Raw genomic sequence first — 23,992 nt, forward strand, 5'->3', positions numbered from 1 at the left:
CAGTACGAAAATTAAGAAATTGATATTTTGTGTAAATATGATAGGTGAAAAAATGAATAAAGAATAATTTTTTTATCATTTTTAGAAATAAGTTAAGTTTCATTAGACAACCCAAAAAGAAAATTGGGTCATGCTTCGTGGGACGTAATTGGAGGATTTTCGCCAAACAACAAGATAAAAAAGCACAATGCATATTGTCTGTCAAATATCACTTATTTTGTTTATTTGTATAATGAAAAGGAGTACTAATTAATGCTACAGTAAAATGAAATACTCCAGTGGACATAATTCCGTTCGCGAATTGTAATAATAATACACAACAATATTTCCTTGTAATAAGCAACATCACCATAATTCATTCCGGCTATTGGATTGTCACCAAGTATACTTTAATTTTTTATTTTTATTTTTAATATTGTTAGTCATTTTTTATAGGTAGTTGGAATTACGCAAGGCAACAATCCAAGGCTTTAGAATAGAATGCGACACCTATCTGCTGATTTAGATAATTTTGCATATCTTGCTTATTTGATTGTCCATTAAAATGTTGCAGTCTTTGCAATTCTGACTCGTAACATCAATTTTGCTCAATATATCACTATTTGTCTTACATATGTTGATTGAGTTCTTCAAGTCTTATTATTCAACTTCATGCAAAATTCATGAGTTAATTTTGAAAAGAATTTGGGGTTTTAGATATGAGGGAGAAGGGTTGAAATTTTATAAATTTAAATTTTACGAATTTATTTATTGAAGGGTAATTGATTAGTCAATTCTCTTTGGTGTAAAATTTAAGACGCCACAGGAAAAAGAGAAAAAAGATGGAACTGCCGAGAAACAAGGCAGTTGAACAGCAGTTTCCTCAAAAAAAAAAAGGCAGTTGAACAGCTCATTAAAACCTCCAAGGATAATTTAGGTTCTCTTTGAAAAACATAAAAATAAATAAATTAGGTTCTCTTTGATATTCTTACATGTAATGTAAGTATAATGTATGTAACTCCGATTTAATTTTTCTTTTCTTTTTCAACTATATACTTATATCACATTTAGACTGGGCAGCTGGACTTGGGCACCTTTATTGAGATTTTGAATTTATACTCAACTAATCCTAACATATGCCAACCTGTCACCAATACTTTTCTTTCATTCTTAGCTAACCACACACATATTCCAAAGATATAATTAAAATTTCGAATTGAAAACTCTCGTTCATGTACAAATGAATTGACTCAATAAATTGGAAGGGAAAAAATTGGTTCAAAATGGGAAAAATATAGAAAAAGAAGAAACAAATAGCTGTCGATGACTGTACACTCCGAGGGAAAATAAAAAAAATGCCGGTCTCGGTCTACTGAGACCCGACCCGAAGGGGGCAACCTATTCGAGATCCGGTTGGCGCAGCTCTTTGCGGAGCTTTCTTGAAAATGGCCTGCAAGCATCCATGCTGAGATCCATGGCAGCCGCCAACGCTACAAACGCCGCCGCATCCTCGGTGCAACTCACGTGTTGCACCCCGACTTCCACCTCCGGCTTGCTGCACCTGCCATCGCCTTGCACTGTCGAAGACATGACAAACCCTCTGTACAGCAGATGCGCCCACGATCCGGACCCGGACCCCGACCCGAGGTCCGACCCGGATCCTGAGCCGGAGCTGAGGTCGAAGCTGCTGTTGGGGCTCGTCATTGGGGTGGGGCCGGTGGTGATGTCGACGGTGAATTTCCCGCCCGTCTTGGTGGGGATGTTGGAGTTGGCGAGGGTGATGGCGTCAATGCCGCCATCGGGGATGAGGTCGAAGCGGTAGCCGAGGTGGTCGCCGCCACTCCACGCCTCCAGGCGCCCCCATGGCCTCCAGGTGCTGTGCCCGGGCCTCAGGATCAGCCACGCCCCAGGGTTGGAGCGGCTCACCCTGTCCGTGCCCGGTGATGGCACGAACGGTGTCACCATCGAGGCAGCAGCGACGGGGGATCCGGACAAGTCGTGGATGGTGATGGACCATCCTTTTCGTTCATTTAAGGGATGTTCCTTGTTGCCGACGCCTGAGCCGAAGCAGCTTGCTGAGGTGCTTGGTTCTGATAGTGAAGATCTGTTTCCAACAAGAATTCCATATATTAGCCTATTTGCTAACCAAACACACCTAATTATTGAATCCTAAACATAAAACATCTGTACACCGTTTCTTACAATTTGACAAGCTCATAGATGAACAAGGAATCTCTTCATAATTTCATCCAATATCGGTTTTAATGCATACTCCAAATTAGGGCATGACCGAATCTTCAATCAAAAACTTAACTCTTATCTTCTCTTATTACTAATTCAAACACGTTCAAAATTAACATTCTTTACGAGTATTCAACGAAAGAAGATCTGAATTTAATTTCCTTGCTAGAAATATTTATTTTCTAATCAATGATCAAATGCGAAATTTCAAAGCAGTTGCTATACAAAATTCCACAAACAAGGAATAACTAACTGTGTGATCTATCAGAACCCGAAATCCTAGTGTTAATCCTAGAATGTGTCAATTATAGCAACACAATACAAATCAGGAATTTAGGGGAAAAAAACTTTCGAGTAATGCAATAAAACTAGAGCTCTAATCAATTCGTATAATTGAAAGATTAATTAAATAAAAGGAATGAAGATACTGACCTCGATCTCATGATCCTCTCGGTAGAACTTCTCAAACCGAACTTGCAAGTAAAAACCGGCTGCTTGACATTCCCATTGACCTGAAAGACCAGCGGGCTGCACTCGGGCTCTCCATCGAAGAGGAAAACAAATCTCGGGTCGGGCTCGGCCCGCACATTCAGATGCAACTTCACATCGGACCCGCCGACCAAGACCCACCCGTTTTGGATGACGCATTTGCCCATGTTCTCGAGAATACCCCTCAAATCCAAATGCACCACCGCGCAGCCGACAAGTTTGCCGCCGCTCCCGAAGGCGCAGGCGGCGGCGCCTCGGCCGCTCCGCCGGTGAATCTCGATCTTGAGAGAGGAGAACTTGGTGGATTTGTCGGCTAATTTCTCGAGGTCGGGCTTGCTGAGGGCGAAGCATCCGTGCACTTTGCTGTCGACGGCGTCGGTGTCCGCAGCCTGGAGCGAGACATCGGCGAACTGATTGGGGAAACCTTTGAATTTGAGTTTACAGTAGTAGGAGAAAGAAGGAAGGTGGGATTTGGGGGGGAATCTGAGGGCCAAATTGGCGATAACAATCCGCACGAAAGGGCAGGGATCCATAGTGAGCAGAATGGGAAGGAGAGGGGAGTAAAAATTAAATAAAGCAGGAATGAAAATAGAGCATATAAGGGGGGTGAGACAGGCTGTAAGGGCGTGCGTGCGGAATGAGCTGGGCTGCACGTACACTGCCAGCTGAGGCTGAGGGGAATCCCATACATATCTGTCAATCACACCATATTTTGTCGTTTTCTGCCTCTCCATTGCTTTTCCCGAATGTTTTTCTACTGCGAAATTCAACTCTCTCCTTTCTCTCTCTAGATTAAATACGTATGTGCACAGCTGTAACACAGGATTCCGAACACGACTACCATTGGACGCTACTATTTTTCTATTGACATTTGAGACCTTTTCTTTTATACATTGAAAATAAGAAAATAGGACTATTATTTTATGTATTGGTGAAAAAATAAATAAAAAGTAAATTTTTTATCAAATAAAATAATATCTCAAATAAAATAATATCTCAAAATAAATGAAATCAAGATAGGTGAGACTGAGGGATTATTTTTTTTGTTTCACTTGGATGCCTAGTGCCAAGTTTCATTTATAAGTTATAATCACAAAGATGATTGGACTGATTTTTAATTTTATTAGGGAAAAAATGTTTATATTAATTTATGAAATATTATAAGTTAACAAGTCCCGAGTTTAAACAATTGAACTTGTAATATGAGCATCCAACTTTAATTTGTTGGACATGAAATCTTTAATATCTCGACACTCTTTCAATATTGTTAGGGGTGAGCAGAAACTGAACCGACACTGAAAATCGAACCGAACTGAACTGGATTGGTGCGGTTCGATCTCAATTCTATCGGTTCGGTTTTGAAAAGTAAAAATCGAAAATTTTCGGTTTGGTGTCGGTTTTCATTTTTTGGTTCGGTTTTAAACCGAACCGATACATATTAATATTTTATAATATACTCCTAATATATAATTATTTTTCTAATTTTTTAACCTAAAACTAAAACCCTAATTCGCAATTATAATATATAATTATTTATCATGTTCATGTTGTGGGGATTTGACATTTGAAATTTGTGTATTTTACATTATTTTACAATTTTTAATTGGTATTTTAGAAAAAAATAAAAAAATAAAAAAAAATTGCATCGTTCGGACCGAACCGAAACCGATGGTTTTATCGGTTCAGTTTCGGTTCGGTTCCGGACTCCAATTGGTGCGGTTCGATTCTAATTTTAACCATCGGTTCGATTTTTGATTTTAAGTTTTTGGTTCGGTTTTGCACCGAACCGAACCGATGCTCACCCCTAAATATTGTATTGGATGCATGAGGTGATATCATAGTAATTCCAATGTTACCAAATTCATCGCGAAAAAAAAAAACACCAGCTTCAAGCGTCTTGTAATTAATTCTAACGATTAGCTTTAGTCAGTTATCTTTTTTCTGGGTAATAATAGTAGACTGTAGAGATATCCCAACTTTATGCTAATGAATTGAAGTAGCACTCCCACCTTTTTGTACTTGAAGTGATTTTAATGAAAGCTTCTGTTTTTCTTTTTTCTTTTTAATGTATGAATATCAAATTAAAATTTGTATTGATATGCTATGCTTAGCATCATTTTAATTGTAAAAATTAATTAATATACAGTGGATTTATTCCTTCAATATACTATAGTGTATGTCTATCTCCAATTAGCATTTATATTCCAGTATCACCAATTCTGGTCATAAAAAGAATAATTTGTATGCGTGTGAGAAAAAAAGGAGTAACTAATTAATGGCAATTGACTTAAAACCCTTTCATTGTCAAAATGCTTTAAAGGGTGCTTATTGGGAGTAATCAAGTTAAGGAAAGTGAATTAGGATAAATCATTTTCATGAATGCTACAAGGAAAAGGGCACTTAGAAACACAAGTGAGGTAATAATTCCCCGATTTCCATAACAAAACGTCGTCAATTTTTCATTAAAAAGGAAGAAATATCCAAACCACTATTTATAGTTTTAATCAGTTTACCTAAAAAAAAACACCGATTCTTTAATAGCTGAAAATGGCTATCTTTTCCATACATTCGTACAAAATTACCAAGTATGATTATATAGATTTAATTGGATATAAATTACTAAACTTAAAATAAATAAATAAAACATTTTGCATACCAACATTAAAATCTAGTATATTACAATTACTCAACTAGATAGTAATATTTTTTTTCCAATTTTCGGCCAAACTTTATCCTTGAAACGACGTCGTTTCTATCTATCTATATAATATGATATATGTTCTATTTTTTACGTGGTCATATTTATGCTACATGAGCTTGTTTACGTTATGTCATCACGTTAGAAAATAGAAGCATATGCAAAATGATAAAATTTAAGAATTAAATAATTTTATAAGTAATGTGCAAAATTAGAATTATTGAAAATTCAATAATCTATATGCAATTAATCCAATCATATAGGAGGATAGTGGTTCTTTTGTTATTATTTGGTTTTACCTTTTAAAATACTCCACCGTCCCAACTTTTAGTATTCATCTTTCCTTTTTTGGTCGTCCCACATTTTGGTATCTATTTTTATTTTTAGTAAAAGTAGGTGGGACCATTGCTCAACTTTAATTATTTTAACACTTACATAAAAAGTGAGACATTTATTCCACTCACAACAATATACTCAACCACTTTCGTATCACTCTCAAATGGATACTAAAAGTTGAGACGTAAAGAGTACTATACAAAAGATCTTTATTGATTACGAGCTGAAAAAATAAATTAGCTATCAATCCAGAACTTGGAAAATGAAAACTATCAATCTAATATTAAAAAAATTATGATTTATTACTATTTAAATACATTAACTTTTTTTCAATTTTGAATTTTTTAATACGAAATTTTATTTTTATTTTTATTAAAATACATGAACTACTTACTCAACTTTTTACACCGACCCTCGTTCCCTTTAAATTGAATCTAAGATGGTATATCTGAAAGGTGATTAGATTCATCGGCGAGACTTCAGTATGATGTCATAATCATTTTTTAGATATGTCATCTCATATTTATTTTAGAGAAAACCAAGGTCGGTGTTAAAAATTGAATAAGAATTGAAGTTTATGCATTTTAATAAAAAGTTGAAAGTTCATATTAAAATTTGAAATTGGTGTATTTAAACAGTAATAACCCAAAAAGTATTTATTTTGATTCTTTTTAGTTTTAGTTCACTATATCAATTTTTTTTTGGGGGGAGAGACAGTATATTAAACATGCACACTTTTAAAATGGACATATACTAGTATTGTCCACATACCAAAAACCATCGATTTTGGACCTAAGCCGACGGTTCATGGTTTATCGATAGGGTGAATTGTAACCTAGCCGCTTGAGTATAAAGAAGCATCTGGGCCGGGTCCGAAACCGGCGGTTCAGGATCCAGTTCGAAGTGTTGATTTTCGGACCCGAACTAACAATTTTTTATTTTTTTTTATAATTTTTTTTAATATTTAGTTTGAGTTTGAGTGTTATGTTTATGTTTCATTTATAATTACATAATTAATTTACTACATTACATTTAAGTTTATTGTTGTAGACTATAATAGAAAAAACAAATTATAACACTCAACTATAATAAAATTTGTATTATTATTAAATTCAAAGTAAACATGTATAATTTATAACCTTCAAATTACAAAATTTAATAAGTAAACTAAAAATAAAATACTTCATAGAAGTATAGATCGAAATTTTACATTATAAATTTAAATAATACTATAAATTGACAATTAATTGTCAGTTATACGGTTCAAAATATTCGACTCATAACCAAATTGTATTTAAAACAATTTTAAATCGGCTCGTCGATCAACGATTTAGGACCCGAATCATTGACTACAGGTTGATTTCGAGTTAGCCTTAGCAATGGTAGTATATCCATGCAAATTCATGAACATTGTTATGTATTAGGGATAGGATCCATATGAATATGTAAACATAAATGAAAAATCCAAGAAAACGTAGTTTCCAGCGCAGAGTTGCAATGTGGGAGTAGATGAACTGGAATTGCGGCTTTGAAGTGAGATTGACAACACATATCTACTGTTGTTTGCTTTCAAATAATGAATAATTAAGACCTGAGTCCATTTGGAGATGGAGATGGGGATGGGATGGCCCACTTTGCTTCGTTGAGATTGAGTTGGCCAAATCCCACCCACACCGTCCAATCCAATCTACCTGCCAGCTTCTATTTTCTTTTAGTATTATTACTTTTTTTTTTTTGGTAAGGAAAGTAAATATTATAGAACGAAAAGGCACCAGTAGTACCAAGAAGATTACAAAATCATCGGTGATTCATCATTCGACATCCACCTATGAATCCCAACTCCATCATTAACAAAACCAAAAATTCTACCCCAACTCCACACTCTAGCTTTGATTTCTCCAAACAAGTTTGCACTCTCCCATCTTTTGTTCTCAAATTTTAGTATTATTACTATACAAAATTATTTTTTACTTTCTTTTATTATTATTACACAAAAGTTGTTACTCCTTCAGTCCCACTAAAATAGGCTCGATTCTTTTGAACACAGAGATTAAAAAACTCATTTTTAAACGAAAAAGTGATGTGATCCACATCGATTAAATATATATATATTTTTACTTCAAATGAAAAATTAGCCTATTCTAATGGGACATCTCAAAATAAAAATGAGCCTAATAGAGTTAGTGGTGCCACCGAGCCATGGCCCGCCGGTTCCGAACCGCCGGAATGCTGGAACCTGAACTGACCCTTATTGGATTTGAGCGGTTTTCAGGCCCGAAACCGTCGGGCCGAAAATCGGCGGTTCCCGGTTTTTCCTTTTAAAATTTTTTTTTGTATTATTTTTAATGAAATTAAATGATTTGTGTTTAAATTTCATAATTTTTACTTTACAAATGTTGAAAAATGTTAAAATTACTCAACTTAAAGTCTTAAATTACTTAATAACTTAATCTTATATACTATAGTCTATAGTTATATAATTTTTAAATATATGTTGTGTTTTTTAAAGCTTGTAAGTTGTAATTACTTAAGTAAAATATAATAATTTTCAAATTTACTCAACTTAAAAATCTTAAATAATATAATAACTTAGTAACTTACAAGTGACAATCAAAAATTCAAAATAAATCTTATTATTTATTTCTTTATGTGTGAAAATTTATAATAAAGGAAAAATACCAATTGAATTGAAAACTAACTTACTACTACTAGTTTGTTCTATTTTTTATGTCATATTTTTTTTTTAAATGACCATTGAATTGAAATACAATAAAAGAAAAATATTTAAGCCTGCACGGCTGCCACCCTGCCCAACCCCTGCTGACAAACATGGTTTTCGTACCTCAATTCCACATGATTTGTTGTCATTTTCCTTCATGTTTTGTTTGCCAATGCGTGTTTGTACCATAATGTTGAGTTTTATGAAGATTTGATGTCTTGGTATAGTTTTGGAGTAATTTCAGGAAAAATCAAGGATTAATTGGAGGATTTTGAAGATATGATATTGAAGTACGTCTCGAGAGGAATCCGTGAGCGCAAACGGCGACCAAATCCGAGTCCGGACGAGGGAGAACGGAGCAAAACGAGCAGACTGTGCAAAACGCCCAGTACCCCGCGGTCACCACCCGCGGCCGCGGGGTAAGACCGCGGGTCAGCTGTTCCCGACTCAGGAGACACCCGCGGTCACCACCCGCGGCCGCGGGGCGGGACCGCGGGTCCCCTGAGCATCCCCCACGTTTGAAGGCCGCGGACGCGGGCCGTGACCGCGGGAAAAGGGCGGGGCTTCCCCCAAGTGGGCCCCAGACGCGATTTTAGCCCCAAAACTCCATTTTTTCCTTCTTTTCTAACATCATTCACCACACACACCCACTTCATCTTCCCCAACTCTCCAATCCCAAACCCTAGCCTCCATTCTCTACCATTTTTTCTCTCTTCCACACACAAAAACAACACCAAAATCAAATAAAGAAGGGAAAGACTTGGAAAGGAGCTCATCAAGACTACATGATTGAAGATCAAGATTATAGGATTTGTCTATGAATCTCTATCTCTCTATATCTTTATTTATGTTTTCTTATGACTTGAGATTTGCTTTTATTATGAATATGCTTGGCTAAAATCTCTTATCTTAGGGATTAGATTAGATGGATTTGTAATGGATTGATTTCTTTGTTCAATATATATCTTGATTGTGCTTATTGTTATCTTTTCAAGTCCTAGATTTATCTCTTGTATGATTGGTTGGCCACCTTTTGTGCATTTCTAATTTGTGATTTAAATCGGGAGAGGATAATTACAATAGATTAGGAGTTTGATACATATCATCTCAATAAACCGGGAGGTTGAGATGTGGGTGAGGGCTTGTTGATCTTTTGTGCTCTTGGGAGTTATAGGTTAGAAATTGACCGGGGACGGCAATTATGACCCGTAATCTACTGTTTTAGTCGTCCGGGAGGGGGCTAAAACTAGTGGGGAGATCGCCCTAGATAAGTAGGCCATATCAAGATTTATATTGATTTAGATTGAAGTTCATTACGATCCATCGAAATCTAGTCCCTAGGATAACTTTCATTCGAGTCATTCCCCAATTTATTAACTAAGTTTATCTTGTTGTTATTTTATTTACTTGCTTTATTTAGCTTTGTTTTAGTTCTCAATATCTCTTCATCTTTGGTTTGTCTAAATAGATTGAAAACAACTTATTAATAATATTTAGAAGTTTGAATTCACCAATCCTTGTGGGATACGACCTTGCTTCCCTATGTTGCAACTACACCGTATACTTGCGGCGTGGTGAAAATAATAGCGAACAAGTTTTTGGCGCCGTTGCCGGGGATTGGTTGAGTTTTTACTTTTGATATTATGTAAAGTTACTTTTGTCTAATTTAGATATTTTTTTTATATATTAGTTTATTTATATGTTTATTTACTTTTGCTAGAGAAAATTGCCGCACAACCGAAGAAGTGGCACCAAAAAGAAATTAAATGGATGATGGAAGGAATGAGTTGGTTGAGCAACTCCAACTACAATTGGCGTTGATGCAACTTAAGTTGCGAGTTTTAGAAGCCAAAAGAAATTGTAGGCAACCATTGATCCAAAAAGCCTTCCAACCAACACCATCTTATGGTGGGTATTATGACATGGGGTGCAATGCCATGGAGTGGCAATCACCATTGGAGTATGAGGACCATTTCAATAGTTGGAATTATGAAAATTCTTATTCCACTCAAGAAGGCTTCCAAGGGGGAAATCGATACTATCAAGTGGAGAAATCGAATTCGAAAGACGATCTCCTACAATGTTTCTTAACTACACAAGCTTGGATAGAAAAAAGTCTAGCAAAATCGGAGGTTATGCTAGATGAGCAAAGGAGGTCTTTGGCTACCACTATGGAAAATCAAAAGCGAATTGATGATTTGTGCATGGCCATTAGCCTACGGAATGGAACCTTGTATGAGGAACCAATGCCGATGCTAAGTGAAGAGCCTCAAGAAGTTGAAGAAGAGTATAAAGAAGATGAGGATCAATTCTCCAAACCCCTTGAAGTTGAGAGCCCAACTTTTCCAACGCAACCTCTACAATTCCAAAAAGATGAAGATTTCACAAGCTTTAAAGAACGCAAAGTCAAAAATTTTGTCGATCCTTACCTCGACATGGGCGATTCTATGAATGCTTGCTTCTTTCACTTTTATTTATCTTCATCTTTTGATTTTCACTTTGATTTGTCTAATAAGGAATTGTTTGAGTGTGGTGGTACTCTAGATGGTGAACGAGATTACCATGACGCCCAAGATGTCTCAAGAATTGCAAAGCCACCATATTTTTGGGTGGCAACAGATGGAGCATTCAAATTTGATGAGAAGTGGCCACCGCCTAAGCCTCCACCTCGCTTGTGAGTACGAGACAAGTAACCATTTTATCCTTCTCCTTTGTGTGAAATAAGTTTGGGGGGAGGGTGAAGATGGGTTACTTATCTCATTTATTCCGTCGTTGTTTATTTATTTAGTTAGTTTAGTTTTCGAATAATGAGATTTTGTCTATTTTCTTGAGCTTTTCCATGTCTCTTGAGTTTGAGCTTGATTGTTGAAAAACATGAGTTGGATGAAATGTGTGTTGGGCTTATGATATGAATCGTTTCTTGGAAAAATTGTGTGTATCACTTGTGGATTATGCATGAAAAGTTTGAACTTGTGACAAGTGAGTTAAATGTTTTGCCTCCAAGAACTTGAAAATGAGCTTGTAAGAATTGAGCCTTTGATTGTCATACATTTACAATCTCATTTTGTTCTTGAGTGTAAATCATTTGAGCATGTGTGTTGATCTCTAGAACTTGCCATGAGTCCTCTCTTGAAAATAAAAGTAGATGTGTTGTTAATATTGAAGTGATTTAAGGCCATCTTTGTTAGCCACTTAACTCAAATTGTGTCCAAATTCTCATTTGATCCTAGTTTACCCCTTTCGTGCCTTGTAGCCTTTCTTTTAATGAACCAATGATAAAGGGGTAGAACTTAGAGTGTTAGTGGTTGCTTTGATGAAAATGGTTGGAAAATGATTGAAATTGCTTGTCAAACTTCGATTGAGTGAAAATCACTAGTCTCCTATAAGCTCAAAAAGAAAAAGAAAGAAAAATGAAGAGACATGTGAATAAAATAGTACAAAGGGGAGTGATTTGCCTTTTGAATCATGGTCTTGATAAGTATTCATAGGGTGAAAAGGAAGAAAAGTGGGGATATTGGTTGATTGATTAGAAAAGAACAATGGTGAATATGACATATTCAATTTGGGAATTGTATGGGATATGAGTCACTTTGCCTATAAACACCTCACCTCACCAAAGAGCCCTCATTACAACCCAAGGAAAGCCCTTTTTGATCTTTATTTATAACACATTGAAGTATAGAGAGTTAGGATAAATGGCAAGCCTATGGAAGATTGCATGCATGATTCAATTTGAGTGCAAACACTTCCAATCTAAACACTTGAGAGTTGAGTGCATCATTGAAACATCCACATTTGTGAGGATTCAAGCTTGGAGGCCATAATATTGAACTCTTCATCACTTGTGATTTCTTGGAATGCATTTCTACTTGTGATACACTTTTGAAAGATTTTTGAAATTGTTGAAGCCCTTGAAATGACACCAATTCATTCTCACATGTTTGTTATCTTTTATTTATCTTCTCTTTGTTGTTTGGGGACAAACAACGCTTTAAGTTTGGGGGCTTGACAAACATGGTTTTCGTACCTCAATTCCACATGATTTGTTGTCATTTTCCTTCATGTTTTGTTTGCCAATGCGTGTTTGTACCATAATGTTGAGTTTTATGAAGATTTGATGTCTTGGTATAGTTTTGGAGTAATTTCAGGAAAAATCAAGGATTAATTGGAGGATTTTGAAGATATGATATTGAAGTACGTCTCGAGAGGAATCCGTGAGCGCAAACGGCGACCAAATCCGAGTCCGGACGAGGGAGAACGGAGCAAAACGAGCAGACTGTGCAAAACGCCCAGTACCCCGCGGTCACCACCCGCGGCCGCGGGGTAAGACCGCGGGTCAGCTGTTCCCGACTCAGGAGACACCCGCGGTCACCACCCGCGGCCGCGGGGCGGGACCGCGGGTCCCCTGAGCATCCCCCACGTTTGAAGGCCGCGGACGCGGGCCGTGACCGCGGGAAAAGGGCGGGGCTTCCCCCAAGTGGGCCCCAGACGCGATTTTAGCCCCAAAACTCCATTTTTTCCTTCTTTTCTAACATCATTCACCACACACACCCACTTCATCTTCCCCAACTCTCCAATCCCAAACCCTAGCCTCCATTCTCTACCATTTTTTCTCTCTTCCACACACAAAAACAACACCAAAATCAAATAAAGAAGGGAAAGACTTGGAAAGGAGCTCATCAAGACTACATGATTGAAGATCAAGATTATAGGATTTGTCTATGAATCTCTATCTCTCTATATCTTTATTTATGTTTTCTTATGACTTGAGATTTGCTTTTATTATGAATATGCTTGGCTAAAATCTCTTATCTTAGGGATTAGATTAGATGGATTTGTAATGGATTGATTTCTTTGTTCAATATATATCTTGATTGTGCTTATTGTTATCTTTTCAAGTCCTAGATTTATCTCTTGTATGATTGGTTGGCCACCTTTTGTGCATTTCTAATTTGTGATTTAAATCGGGAGAGGATAATTACAATAGATTAGGAGTTTGATACATATCATCTCAATAAACCGGGAGGTTGAGATGTGGGTGAGGGCTTGTTGATCTTTTGTGCTCTTGGGAGTTATAGGTTAGAAATTGACCGGGGACGGCAATTATGACCCGTAATCTACTGTTTTAGTCGTCCGGGAGGGGGCTAAAACTAGTGGGGAGATCGCCCTAGATAAGTAGGCCATATCAAGATTTATATTGATTTAGATTGAAGTTCATTACGATCCATCGAAATCTAGTCCCTAGGATAACTTTCATTCGAGTCATTCCCCAATTTATTAACTAAGTTTATCTTGTTGTTATTTTATTTACTTGCTTTATTTAGCTTTGTTTTAGTTCTCAATATCTCTTCATCTTTGGTTTGTCTAAATAGATTGAAAACAACTTATTAATAATATTTAGAAGTTTGAATTCACCAATCCTTGTGGGATACGACCTTGCTTCCCTATGTTGCAACTACACCGTATACTTGCGGCGTGGTGAAAATAATAGCGAACACCTGCCCCCTGCCTCGCTTGGCGCGTCGGGCCCGGCGGTTCCGGGCCAAACCGGGGGGCCGGGCCGGTAGGCCGCGGGCCACCCTTCCCTTGAACCGTAATCGGACCGAGCAACTTGGTGGGCCGGTCCCGGAACTGGCCCGTGGTCAACGGTCCGGGCCCGGACCGTTGACTTTCGGGCCGGTTCAGGGTCGGTCCGCCGGTTCCGGGCTAACCGTGGCACCCCTAAATAGAGTGGGACGGAAGGAGTACTATGGACAAGGACATACTTTATAATATTTAAAGTTTTTAATTTAAATAATAAACTAGAAAGTATTCATTCATATAAAAATAATAATCATACTTATTATTTTATCACCTCAATTCAAGAAGCTATGACTTGATTACAAATTTTAATTTAAAATTCAAATTTCACAACTTGAAATTAGTATTGATAGTGAATTCGAATTTTTGTATTTCACAACTTGAAATCACTCTTATTAATTGTAAATTTTAGTTTTTATGTTATATAAATTCATCGCTCGATTTATTTTTAATTATGAATTTAAATTTTTATGTTATAATTCATTCCTTAAAATATACTAGTATTACTTAATTATAAATTCGAGTTTTGTTCGCTATAATTCACAATCAGAGCCTAATCTATACTTAATGAAACTGACGTTTGTTTTAACTCACATTTTTGTGCTTTAATTATGGAAATATATTATCTCAACTGACGCATGCAGTTTTCAAAGTAGTTGTAATTTTAGCTTTAGTTTGTTGGATCATGGCGGTTTTACATCGAATCGCCAAAAATCGAAATGTATATTATTCTGATATGTACATATATACAGCTATTCGTTTAGCAGGATGTTCCATTAAGTTTTGAATCAGTCCTATTGCAAGGTTATTCAAGTTAAATTTTCTTAGACTATAAATTGATCAACTTTAATTCTAAATTTTTGAGTTTCGAACTAGTTCATCAAATTAGTTGGATTCGAAAAATTTATAAAAAATTAATTAATAGTATTTCTTTTAGTAATTTTATATTTGTAATAAATAAATACACGTATAAATACGTGATAATCTATACTATATTAAAAATGGAGTTTTCAATTTGAAATCAATTTCAAAATTAAGTGGCAATTTTGTAGTTATAATAAAATTGAAGGTTTATGTTTAAGCTATACATTTTTCTTCTTATTTTCAGTTTCTTTAACTTCTTATTTGTTGTTACATTTCTTTCCAAAATTATGAAATTCGATTAATTATAAAATATTTAATATGCATATCAAATTAAAGATCACGATAAGAGCTTTAATATGATATATTTTATGAAAATATTTGATTATACTATATTAAAAATGGAGTTTTCAATTTGAAATCAATTTCAAAATTAAGTGGCAATTTTGTAGTTATAATAAAATTGAAGGTTTATGTTTAAGCTATACATTTTTCTTCTTATTTTCAGTTTCTTTAACTTCTTATTTGTTGTTACATTTCTTTCCAAAATTATGAAATTCGATTAATTATAAAATATTTAATATGCATATCAAATTAAAGATCACGATAAGAGCTTTAATATGATATATTTTATGAAAATATTTGATTTAAAATGTAAAAATTAAATTTGTTTAAATATTAAACTTTTATAAATTTCTCTCTCCTCTCTCATCTTTTTTGAATAAATATATTTTTAATTATTTTTAATTTTTAATTTTTTTAACTTTTTTTTTTGTTTTTCATAATTAAGATCAAATTTTATAATTGGAATTCTTTTATATTTTCAATATCCAATTCAAATGTATTCAATTAAAATTATTTTTATTATATTTATAAGTATAATAATTGAATTAGTATTAATTTTATATAAATATAAAAATAAAAAATATTTTCCCGTGCATTGCATGGGATGCAAATGCTAGTTAAACATTAACTTACAATATGCAACTCTTAGAAGAATAGAGATGCATACATTGTTCTTAAATGTTTATCATTTTTTAATTTTTATATCTAAATGTTTATGTTTAGTATTAGATAAAAACACATAAGAAATAAAATGATGAGTATAATTTTCGTATATTGAATCAATATTATATATTTTACAAATATTTTTTTAAAAAAATCTTACTATTATTACTTCCAAAGCAAGCTAATGAAATTGGAAAACAAAATAAGGAGAAAATTTTCATACAATCAAGCAAACATAGTTAAGCGAATATATTATTTTTGGATCAAGCTTATTGGGCTATTTTAGAGCAAATCCTATGGGGTTGTCGGGCTATTCGAACTAGAATTTTATCGAGTTGAAAATTTTCAGTCATAATCCTCTTAGATTGTCAAATTATTCAAGCTAATTCATAAATTTTGAGCTGGATTAATATCTCTAAGTACTCCCTCTGTCCGACTGTCCCACTATAAGTGCCAATATTTAATTTTGGGACGTCCCACTATAAGTGCCATGTTTCCACAAATGAAAAAAATTTAATCCTTAAAAAAGTATAGTTCCTATCATTTTTAATCAATTTACATTTTCTTTTTAATTCTCGTGCCAAAAAATTTTGAGACAGTTATACTGGGTAGGAGGGAGTAACTGACGGAGCACATTAATTATTTTATGTGATGCTTTTTTTTTGGCCCCCTTTTTGTATCATATGAGCAAAACAAGGAATGATAGTATCAAATCAAACAAACTTCTTATGATTGGCTTTGCTGGCAAACATTGAACTCTTTTCAACCATTCCTTTCATGCTTTAAAGCAAGAAAACAACCTTTTTTGTTTTTATTTATATCTTATTTGCAAAGGTTTATAAAGGCAGCAATCCACAAAAATATTTATTTATAGACTGAAGTATTTTTGTTACCTAACTAGATCTCAAAGATTTCTTAAATCTATGTTTAATTTTGACTAGCTATATCACTGCGAGGAATATTAATGAGGATTGGAGGTGTGAGACTATCTTGTATAATATGGATTAATTAAGGTTTTTCATGATTCAATCGATTGGTTAATAAATATCAAATGGAATTAGATGTGTATTATATTTAACAAGTATATTAACTTTAGCTACTTTGAGCCGATGAGGTTTAGTACAAGTGGCAAAGCTGAGACCCTAAAGACTCTCTTTTGTAAAAAGTCTTGAGTTCAATTTCGTTTGCGTGAGAGGCGTTTTCTCATTTTTGTATGAGTAGTGGTCTCGCCTGCGTGCGATTATTTTCTCACCTTTATATGGTATAGACTTTTGTGTGGGTAGTGATCTCACTTGCGTGCGATTATTTTTTCCACCTTTGTGTGGTGTAGAGATCACGCTTACGTGCGAGTTGTTTATTTGATTATATATTAGATGTTTTTTATAATTTAAAAAAAACTCTAGCTACCTTGAGATCATTTAAGTACAATCAACCTTTTATACTACGGTTTAGAGCCTAATTATTGAATTCTCCAAATTGAAATTAAAATTTTAGTTACTTCAAACATCCCATAATAATATATTAATGATCACTCGAGTAGGACCTAATCCTATATATCAAATAAACCATGCCCCTACAAAAAAAAGAAAAAAGAACCATTTTTATTTTTTTTTTCCTTTTTCCTTTTCCGACGCTGAAGTTAATAACATTCTCTCTTTCACTAATCTTGGTGAATAAGTGAATTTCTGGTTCAGAATAAATGAAATCTCGTATGCATCTTCATTTTTTTTAATTTTTATCCCTTCTTTTGGCCAGTAAAATTGATTATTTTTAACTGTACTATTAATTTTTCTTAGCTAGATTATACTTATATATGAGTGTGAGTAAACATAATTAGGAAATAATAAGAAAATGAACTAGTTACAAAAAAACTACATTCACATTAGATAACTTAATGATGATCATATCTTATCACATACCTCCTCCACAAAAAATATGACACTTTTGGTGGGCACGAATTTTTAAAAAAATGGTGGTGATTTTTATGTAATAGAGTCCACCAAAATTTGAAATGAGTGGTCGAGATTGAATTAAGGATGATTTTTTTTGTAAATAAAGAGTGTCTGTAAGGATAAAAGATACTACATCCCTCAAACATCTTCATCTCTTTCTATTTTGGTCCGTCCTTTAAAACATTTTCATAACCTATTTTTGAAAATAATTCAAGTCACTATTGCCCTTACAATATTCATTTTTTGTGGGACTTATTATCCACTCATCAAATACACAACTAACTTTTATTAAAACCCGTGTCACCCTCCTTTAGAAAGATGTTTCACGGATGGAGGGAGTAAGAAAAAGTGATGGGATTATATGTCTTAAAATGGAAAATGTCATACTTTTTATGGACATCCAAAATGATAAAAGTGTTATACCTTTCATTGACGGGGGAGTAATAATCTTTTAATTCCTACGGCTCTTGACTTCTGAAATAAAAATGCAAAACTCCGGTCCACTCTATGATTAAACATTAATTCCATTAAAACAAGGGTAAATATTAATTAAAGGCTCAAATTTATTAATATGGCTAGTTGAAAAAATGTCCCCAATTATATATTATTGCTAATTAATATTTCAACCGTCTCATAAAAACATAAACATTTATAAGTGACGCAGATTTTAAGAAATGTTAGATAAAAGTGTATTGTGAGTGGAAAATAGATCACACTTTATGAAAAGTAGAGCTGAAAAATAAAGGGATTTGGGGGGAGGGGGGGATAGTGTACCAAAATATTCATATTTTTATGAGACAGATGAAGTACTATATACTACTATTATTTACCAGTTAAAGATCCGAATTATTTAAGTTGTAACAAAAATGACATGAGAATAAAAGACTCATACTATTGAAGTTGAAACAAAAATATCGTAGACACTACAAAAAAAGCGCTGATTACCGACGGCGATTTGCCGTCGGTAAAAAAAGACGGCCGCCGGTAAATAGTGTTACCGGCGGCGATAACGGCGGCAAGCTCCCGCCGCTAAAAGGTTCGTCGGCAACGACAATAACGGCGGCGAACATCCGCCGTCGACAGTTAACGGCGGCGATGCCGTCGGAATTGTCGCCGTTAAACGGCGGAGCCTAGCCGGAGAATTAGCGGCGGCAGACACCGCCGCTAGTTACCGAGGGCGAGTTTGCCGTCGGTAGAGAGTCACCGGAGTCCGGCAGACCCTGCCGGAGAACTAGCGGCGGTGATTACCGCCGCTAACTAGCGGCGGCAAAACGCCGTCGGTAACAGGTCGCCGGACTCCGGTGGGTCTTTGCCGGAGGATGGCCGGGTATTTACCGAGGGCAAAACGCCGTCGGTAACTACCGACGGCGTTTTGCCCACGGTAATGTTTTTAATTTTATTTTTTTATTTTATTTTATTTTATTTATTTATTTATTTATTTATTTATTTAATTAATTAATTGTATATTGTATATCCACAATTTATTTCCATATTTATACGGTATTGCATACTCTAGACGAACTTCCCAGTCGGCGACCCGACTTCCCAGTGGGTCACCCATCTTGCTTGTGCTCTGTGTCAAGCACGCTTAACTTTGAAATTTTTTTCGAGTGGTCACCAGTACAGAACACTCGTATTATTGATATATCTACATCTATTAATTCATATAAATGCTATATAGTCACTCATATAATTATAATCTTTGAATATGTGGAGATAATACCTGAAATATGTTGTTAATTAGTGATCGAGTTCGTTTCGGTCCTTATTTTTATCGTCGGTAAAATATTTAATTAATATTTAATTATTAATTAATTAATTAATTAAGTTTTTTTTTTTAACATTAATACACCAAAAGTGTTTTAATTTGGTTATTATAATGTGATTTGAATTTATTTGTTTATGTTAAATGCAATTATCATCATCATTGCCATAAATATATAAAACATATATAGTTTTAATAATTAAAGCACTTGGAATATATAGTTCAATAAAACATAAATTTGAAAAGAAAGTACAAATGTAATTTTGTTAGAAAACATAAATATAAGTTTAGCATGGTAATAAAAGACGGAAAGTTCTAAGCATCATCATCATCATCATCATCGGCATCAGGGTGTGGAGGTGGCTGAGCATTATACATCCTCATAAACGCCTCCAATTGAGCCACGCGGTCCTGCATCTGTTGGCGTTGTGCTTGCTCTGCCGCCAATCGCTCATCCAGCGTGGTGATCCGTGTCTCATAAAGCTGCTGAGACACCGCAGAACTGCCCGTGCTGCGGATAGACCCCCTACTAGCCTGACTCTGCCCGGCACTCCCGACGCCGTAGATCCGTGACCTATCAATTTGCACCACCTCCAAATACACCTCGTCTAGCCGCTCCTGTCGTCCTGTGGCAGCGGCCAGTCGATGAACCTCGGTCTAATACATACATAACAATGCATAATTGTTAGAAAATAAATACATTCACTAAATATTTGAATAAACTTAAAACACTTACGTCAATTCTAGCATCTCTCTCCGACGTATAACTTCCGTCGGCGTACGTGTGGAGGCGGAGGAAGGTGGCATAGTTCGGTGCATCCTGGGGAGTACCAGGATCCAAGCTCTGTAGATGCATTTATATAAGATAAATAAGTTATACTCCCTCCGTCCGCCAAGATTATGTAAAAATTACTATATTTGGCGTCCGCCAAGATTATGTCACTTTCCTTTTATGGCAATGGTCCCACCGTCCTCTTTAATATTTTATCCATACTAACACTCTTTATTTACAAAAAACCCACTCAAAATTCAATCTCAACCACACATCTCATAAAGTGGTGGGACCCTTTCTCTACTACATCAAAATCATCACCAATTTTATTAAATCCCGTGCCCAAGCAATTTTACATAATCTTGGCGGACGGAGGGAGTATTAGTCAATATATTAATTTAATTTATATACTTAATTATTTGTTAATTACATACCATATACTGCTGCAGGATACGAGTCGACTGGGACCCGCCCACGTGCCTACTGATCCCTGTACCCTCCCCATCGGGCTCGGACATCCGGTTGGCACGTGCTCGATTTGAAACAGCCTCAACCTCGGGCTGATGCCAGTAATCCCGGAGTCCAGTCCAAAAATCGGGAGTCATCCAGACGGGCCTAGACATCTCTCTCCCTTGGCGGATACACAGCTTGAGATCTGTCTTGTAGTCGCTCATCATGTCAGAGTACCTTTTGCGGGCTTTTGTCTCCCACATTTTCCTCACGTCACGCTCATCATCGGGCTGCCACATAAACTCTTTCTGTTGAAAGAAAGAGAATTAATTTAATATCAAACATTTTAACAATTTAATATGATATATTTATATGTATTATAAATTTAATTGTACCTGTAATTCATCAAAAAATTTATCCTTCATCGCCGGGGGCGTCAACTTCCATGTGTACCCGCCTGGGTTTTCAAACATCTTAAATGTGCTCGTGCAAGATTTGGACAGGCCAGTGGGCTCCAACAAAACACTGTGTACAAGTAATTTTGTCACTTAATCATGGTGTACGAGAAACAGTAATTTTAACTAAAATACTTACCCAGTCGTAGGATGCCTCTGAAATACCGTCCTCCCATCAGGTGCCTTAACCTCTCTCTCTCTGATAGCGGCAGCTGTAGGGCCCCTAGGCCTTCTAGCCCGTGAACTACTAGAAGCCTGGGGAGTCTCGGGAGTCCCAGAAATATGCGTTCCAGACCCATCAGATGTATCTGCTGTAGCTTCTGGCGCATTAACGCCAGATCGCCTCCCAAATCCCAAGAAACCTCGAGAGGTAGACATGATGCCTGTTGCATACAATTAAATTAACAAATATATAGCGAAACATAACATTAACAGTAACTAACAAACATAACAAATTTGCACTCAAATTCAACGTCATCTGTGCATTTACATTTATTCATAAGCATCACTACTATCATCATCACTATCGTTAGATGTCAACGGGGAATCATCGTCTTCTGCTTCATCGTCATCTTCAATCTCAACGACTCCACCGAGGGGATGAAGGAGAAGTGGTTGTTCAATGCCTACACTTGTATGAGTAGGCATAATAGTAACCACTTCTTCTTGAAATGGTTGATCTAATGTTGATGTAGATGCTGCAGTAGACACTTCAACCTTTGATCTTGCGTTGACTTTGCATGCTGACCACCAATTTTTCTTTGATTGGTTCGTACTGGGATAGGGACAGTAAAACACTTGAACTACTTGACTCGCCAAAACAAAGGGATCATACTTCTTATATCTTCGTGTGTGGTTCAGTGAAACTAACTTGAAGTCTGTATCAATAGAAGTTCCCTAAGCCGACAAGTCAAACCATTCACAGTTGAACAAGACTGTCTGCTTAATTGGATACCCCGGATACTCCAGCACGCAAACCTCTTGCAGACGCCCATAAAAGTCTAGCACATCTCTATCACTACCATAAACCGAGCCTTTAATGCAAACGCCACTGTTCACAGTCGCACTCTCTCTATCATGATCAGTTGTGTGAAACCTGTAGCCATTCACGAAATAGCCGGAGTATGTTTCAATCTCATTTAATGGTCCAGCTGCAAGCGACCTAATATAAGGGTTCAACTCGTCGTTACAAGGACGACAAACCTGTTTCACACAAATATCATTTAAGTTTGCTAGCCAATTTTAGAGTAAGTAAATGTATATTTAACATAAATTTATTGTCTCTTACGTAATGGTTAAACCACACAATAAACTCGTTGTGAAACGCGACTTCAAACTCTGCATCAGTCATGTAAGGATTTGCATATCGTTTTTCCTCCTTGAAGATCCTTGGATACAAAGAATCAAATAAATATGTTAACACCTATATATGATGAACACTTCTTATACGTAAATTGAACGAGAATACTCACTTGCTATATGTCTCTGCAACCTCTGCACAATTGCTCAAAATATACATGTGTGCAGCAAGCCATTCACGCTCATCCATGTATCTCTTCGTCCATCGGCCAAGTGAACGCCCAATAGGTTTGAATATGGCGAGACAAAGAGGATCATCATTTTCAGCAACGGGCATCTCAATATTGCGAGGCAAAGTTGTCCACTTTGTAGATATTTGATCTTCAAAGTAAAACGAAGAGAAGGTTGACATTTCTGCAAGTAAGTATGCATTGGCGATGGACGCCTCAACCTTGGCTTTGTTTTTTATATGATTTTTTAATGTCCTCAAATATCTTTCAAAAGGATACATCCACCGATATTGCACTGGACCAGCCAATCGTGCCTCATCTGCCAAATGAACTGGTAGGTGCTCCATTGAATCAAATAAACTAGGAGGGAAGATACGCTCAAGTTTGCAAAGAGTAACAGCTATCTTCTCACTCAGTATTCTCATGTCATATATGGCCACGTTGCGGGATGTTAATTCTCTGAAGAAGAAACTTAACTCTGTAATTGCCTCCCAAACATTCTTAGGAAGAAGTTCTTTAAATGCAACAGGCAGAAGGATTTGCATGAACACGTGACAGTCGTGACTTTTCATGTTGTGCATCTTCAGGGCGTTCATGTCAACGCATCTACTAATATTTGACACGTACCCATCGGGAAACTTAAGACTCTTGATCCATTGAAGTAAGATCTTCTTCTCTTCCCTGTCAAGCGTATAACATGCTTTCGGATACCCTCGAGTTCCATCCACTTTCTTCAACTCTTTCCGCTTGCAGAAGGTGTTCAATTCTTCTCTAGATTTTTCTGTATCTTTTGTCTTCCCCTTCACATTCAGGACAGTATTAAACACGTTATCAAACACATTTTTCTCAACGTGCATGACATCCAGATTATGTCGAATCAAAAGATGTCTCCAATAGGGTAGATCCCAAAATATGCTTTTCTTTTTCCACCCTACATCTTGATATTTGGCGAGTTGAGCGTTCCTGCCATCGAAGTCTTCGGTAACCTTCACGAAGCCTAACCCCTCGATTTGATTCAAGATTTGTATTCCTGATCTTTGTTCTGGTGGACCAACATTGCATGTCTTATTCCTCAAGAATGAAGTTTTGTTTCTCCTAAACACATGGTTAGGAGTTAAGAACTTCCGATGATTATCAAACCACGATTGTTTTCCACTC

General features: G+C 35.9%; 1 protein-coding gene across 1 annotated transcript; it reads right to left on the reverse strand.

Moving 5' to 3' along the window:
* Positions 1-1,166: 1,166 nt before the first annotated feature.
* Positions 1,167-3,517, reverse strand: LOC131005231 (uncharacterized). Its single transcript, XM_057932074.1, has 2 exons — positions 2,653-3,517; positions 1,167-2,083 (listed from the first exon to the last, which is right to left on the reverse strand). The coding sequence occupies exons 1-2, from the start codon at positions 3,441-3,443 to the stop codon at positions 1,378-1,380; spliced, it is 1,497 nt and encodes a 498-aa protein (XP_057788057.1). The 5' UTR covers positions 3,444-3,517; the 3' UTR covers positions 1,167-1,377.
* Between the last annotated feature and the right edge of the window lie 20,475 nt (positions 3,518-23,992).

Source organism: Salvia miltiorrhiza, chromosome 1 (assembly GCF_028751815.1).
Source record: "Salvia miltiorrhiza cultivar Shanhuang (shh) chromosome 1, IMPLAD_Smil_shh, whole genome shotgun sequence".
Taxonomy (NCBI): domain Eukaryota; kingdom Viridiplantae; phylum Streptophyta; class Magnoliopsida; order Lamiales; family Lamiaceae; genus Salvia; species Salvia miltiorrhiza.

Bases quoted from the DNA above. Each gene is read 5' to 3' on its own strand.
- LOC131005231 (XM_057932074.1), bottom strand. From the start codon at position 3,443: ATGGAGAGGCAGAAAACGACAAAATATGGTGTGATTGACAGATATGTA. The intron at 2,084-2,652 runs GTCAGTATCTTC...TGTTGGAAACAG, and splicing joins GAGAGGATCATGAGATCGAG to ATCTTCACTATCAGAACCAA.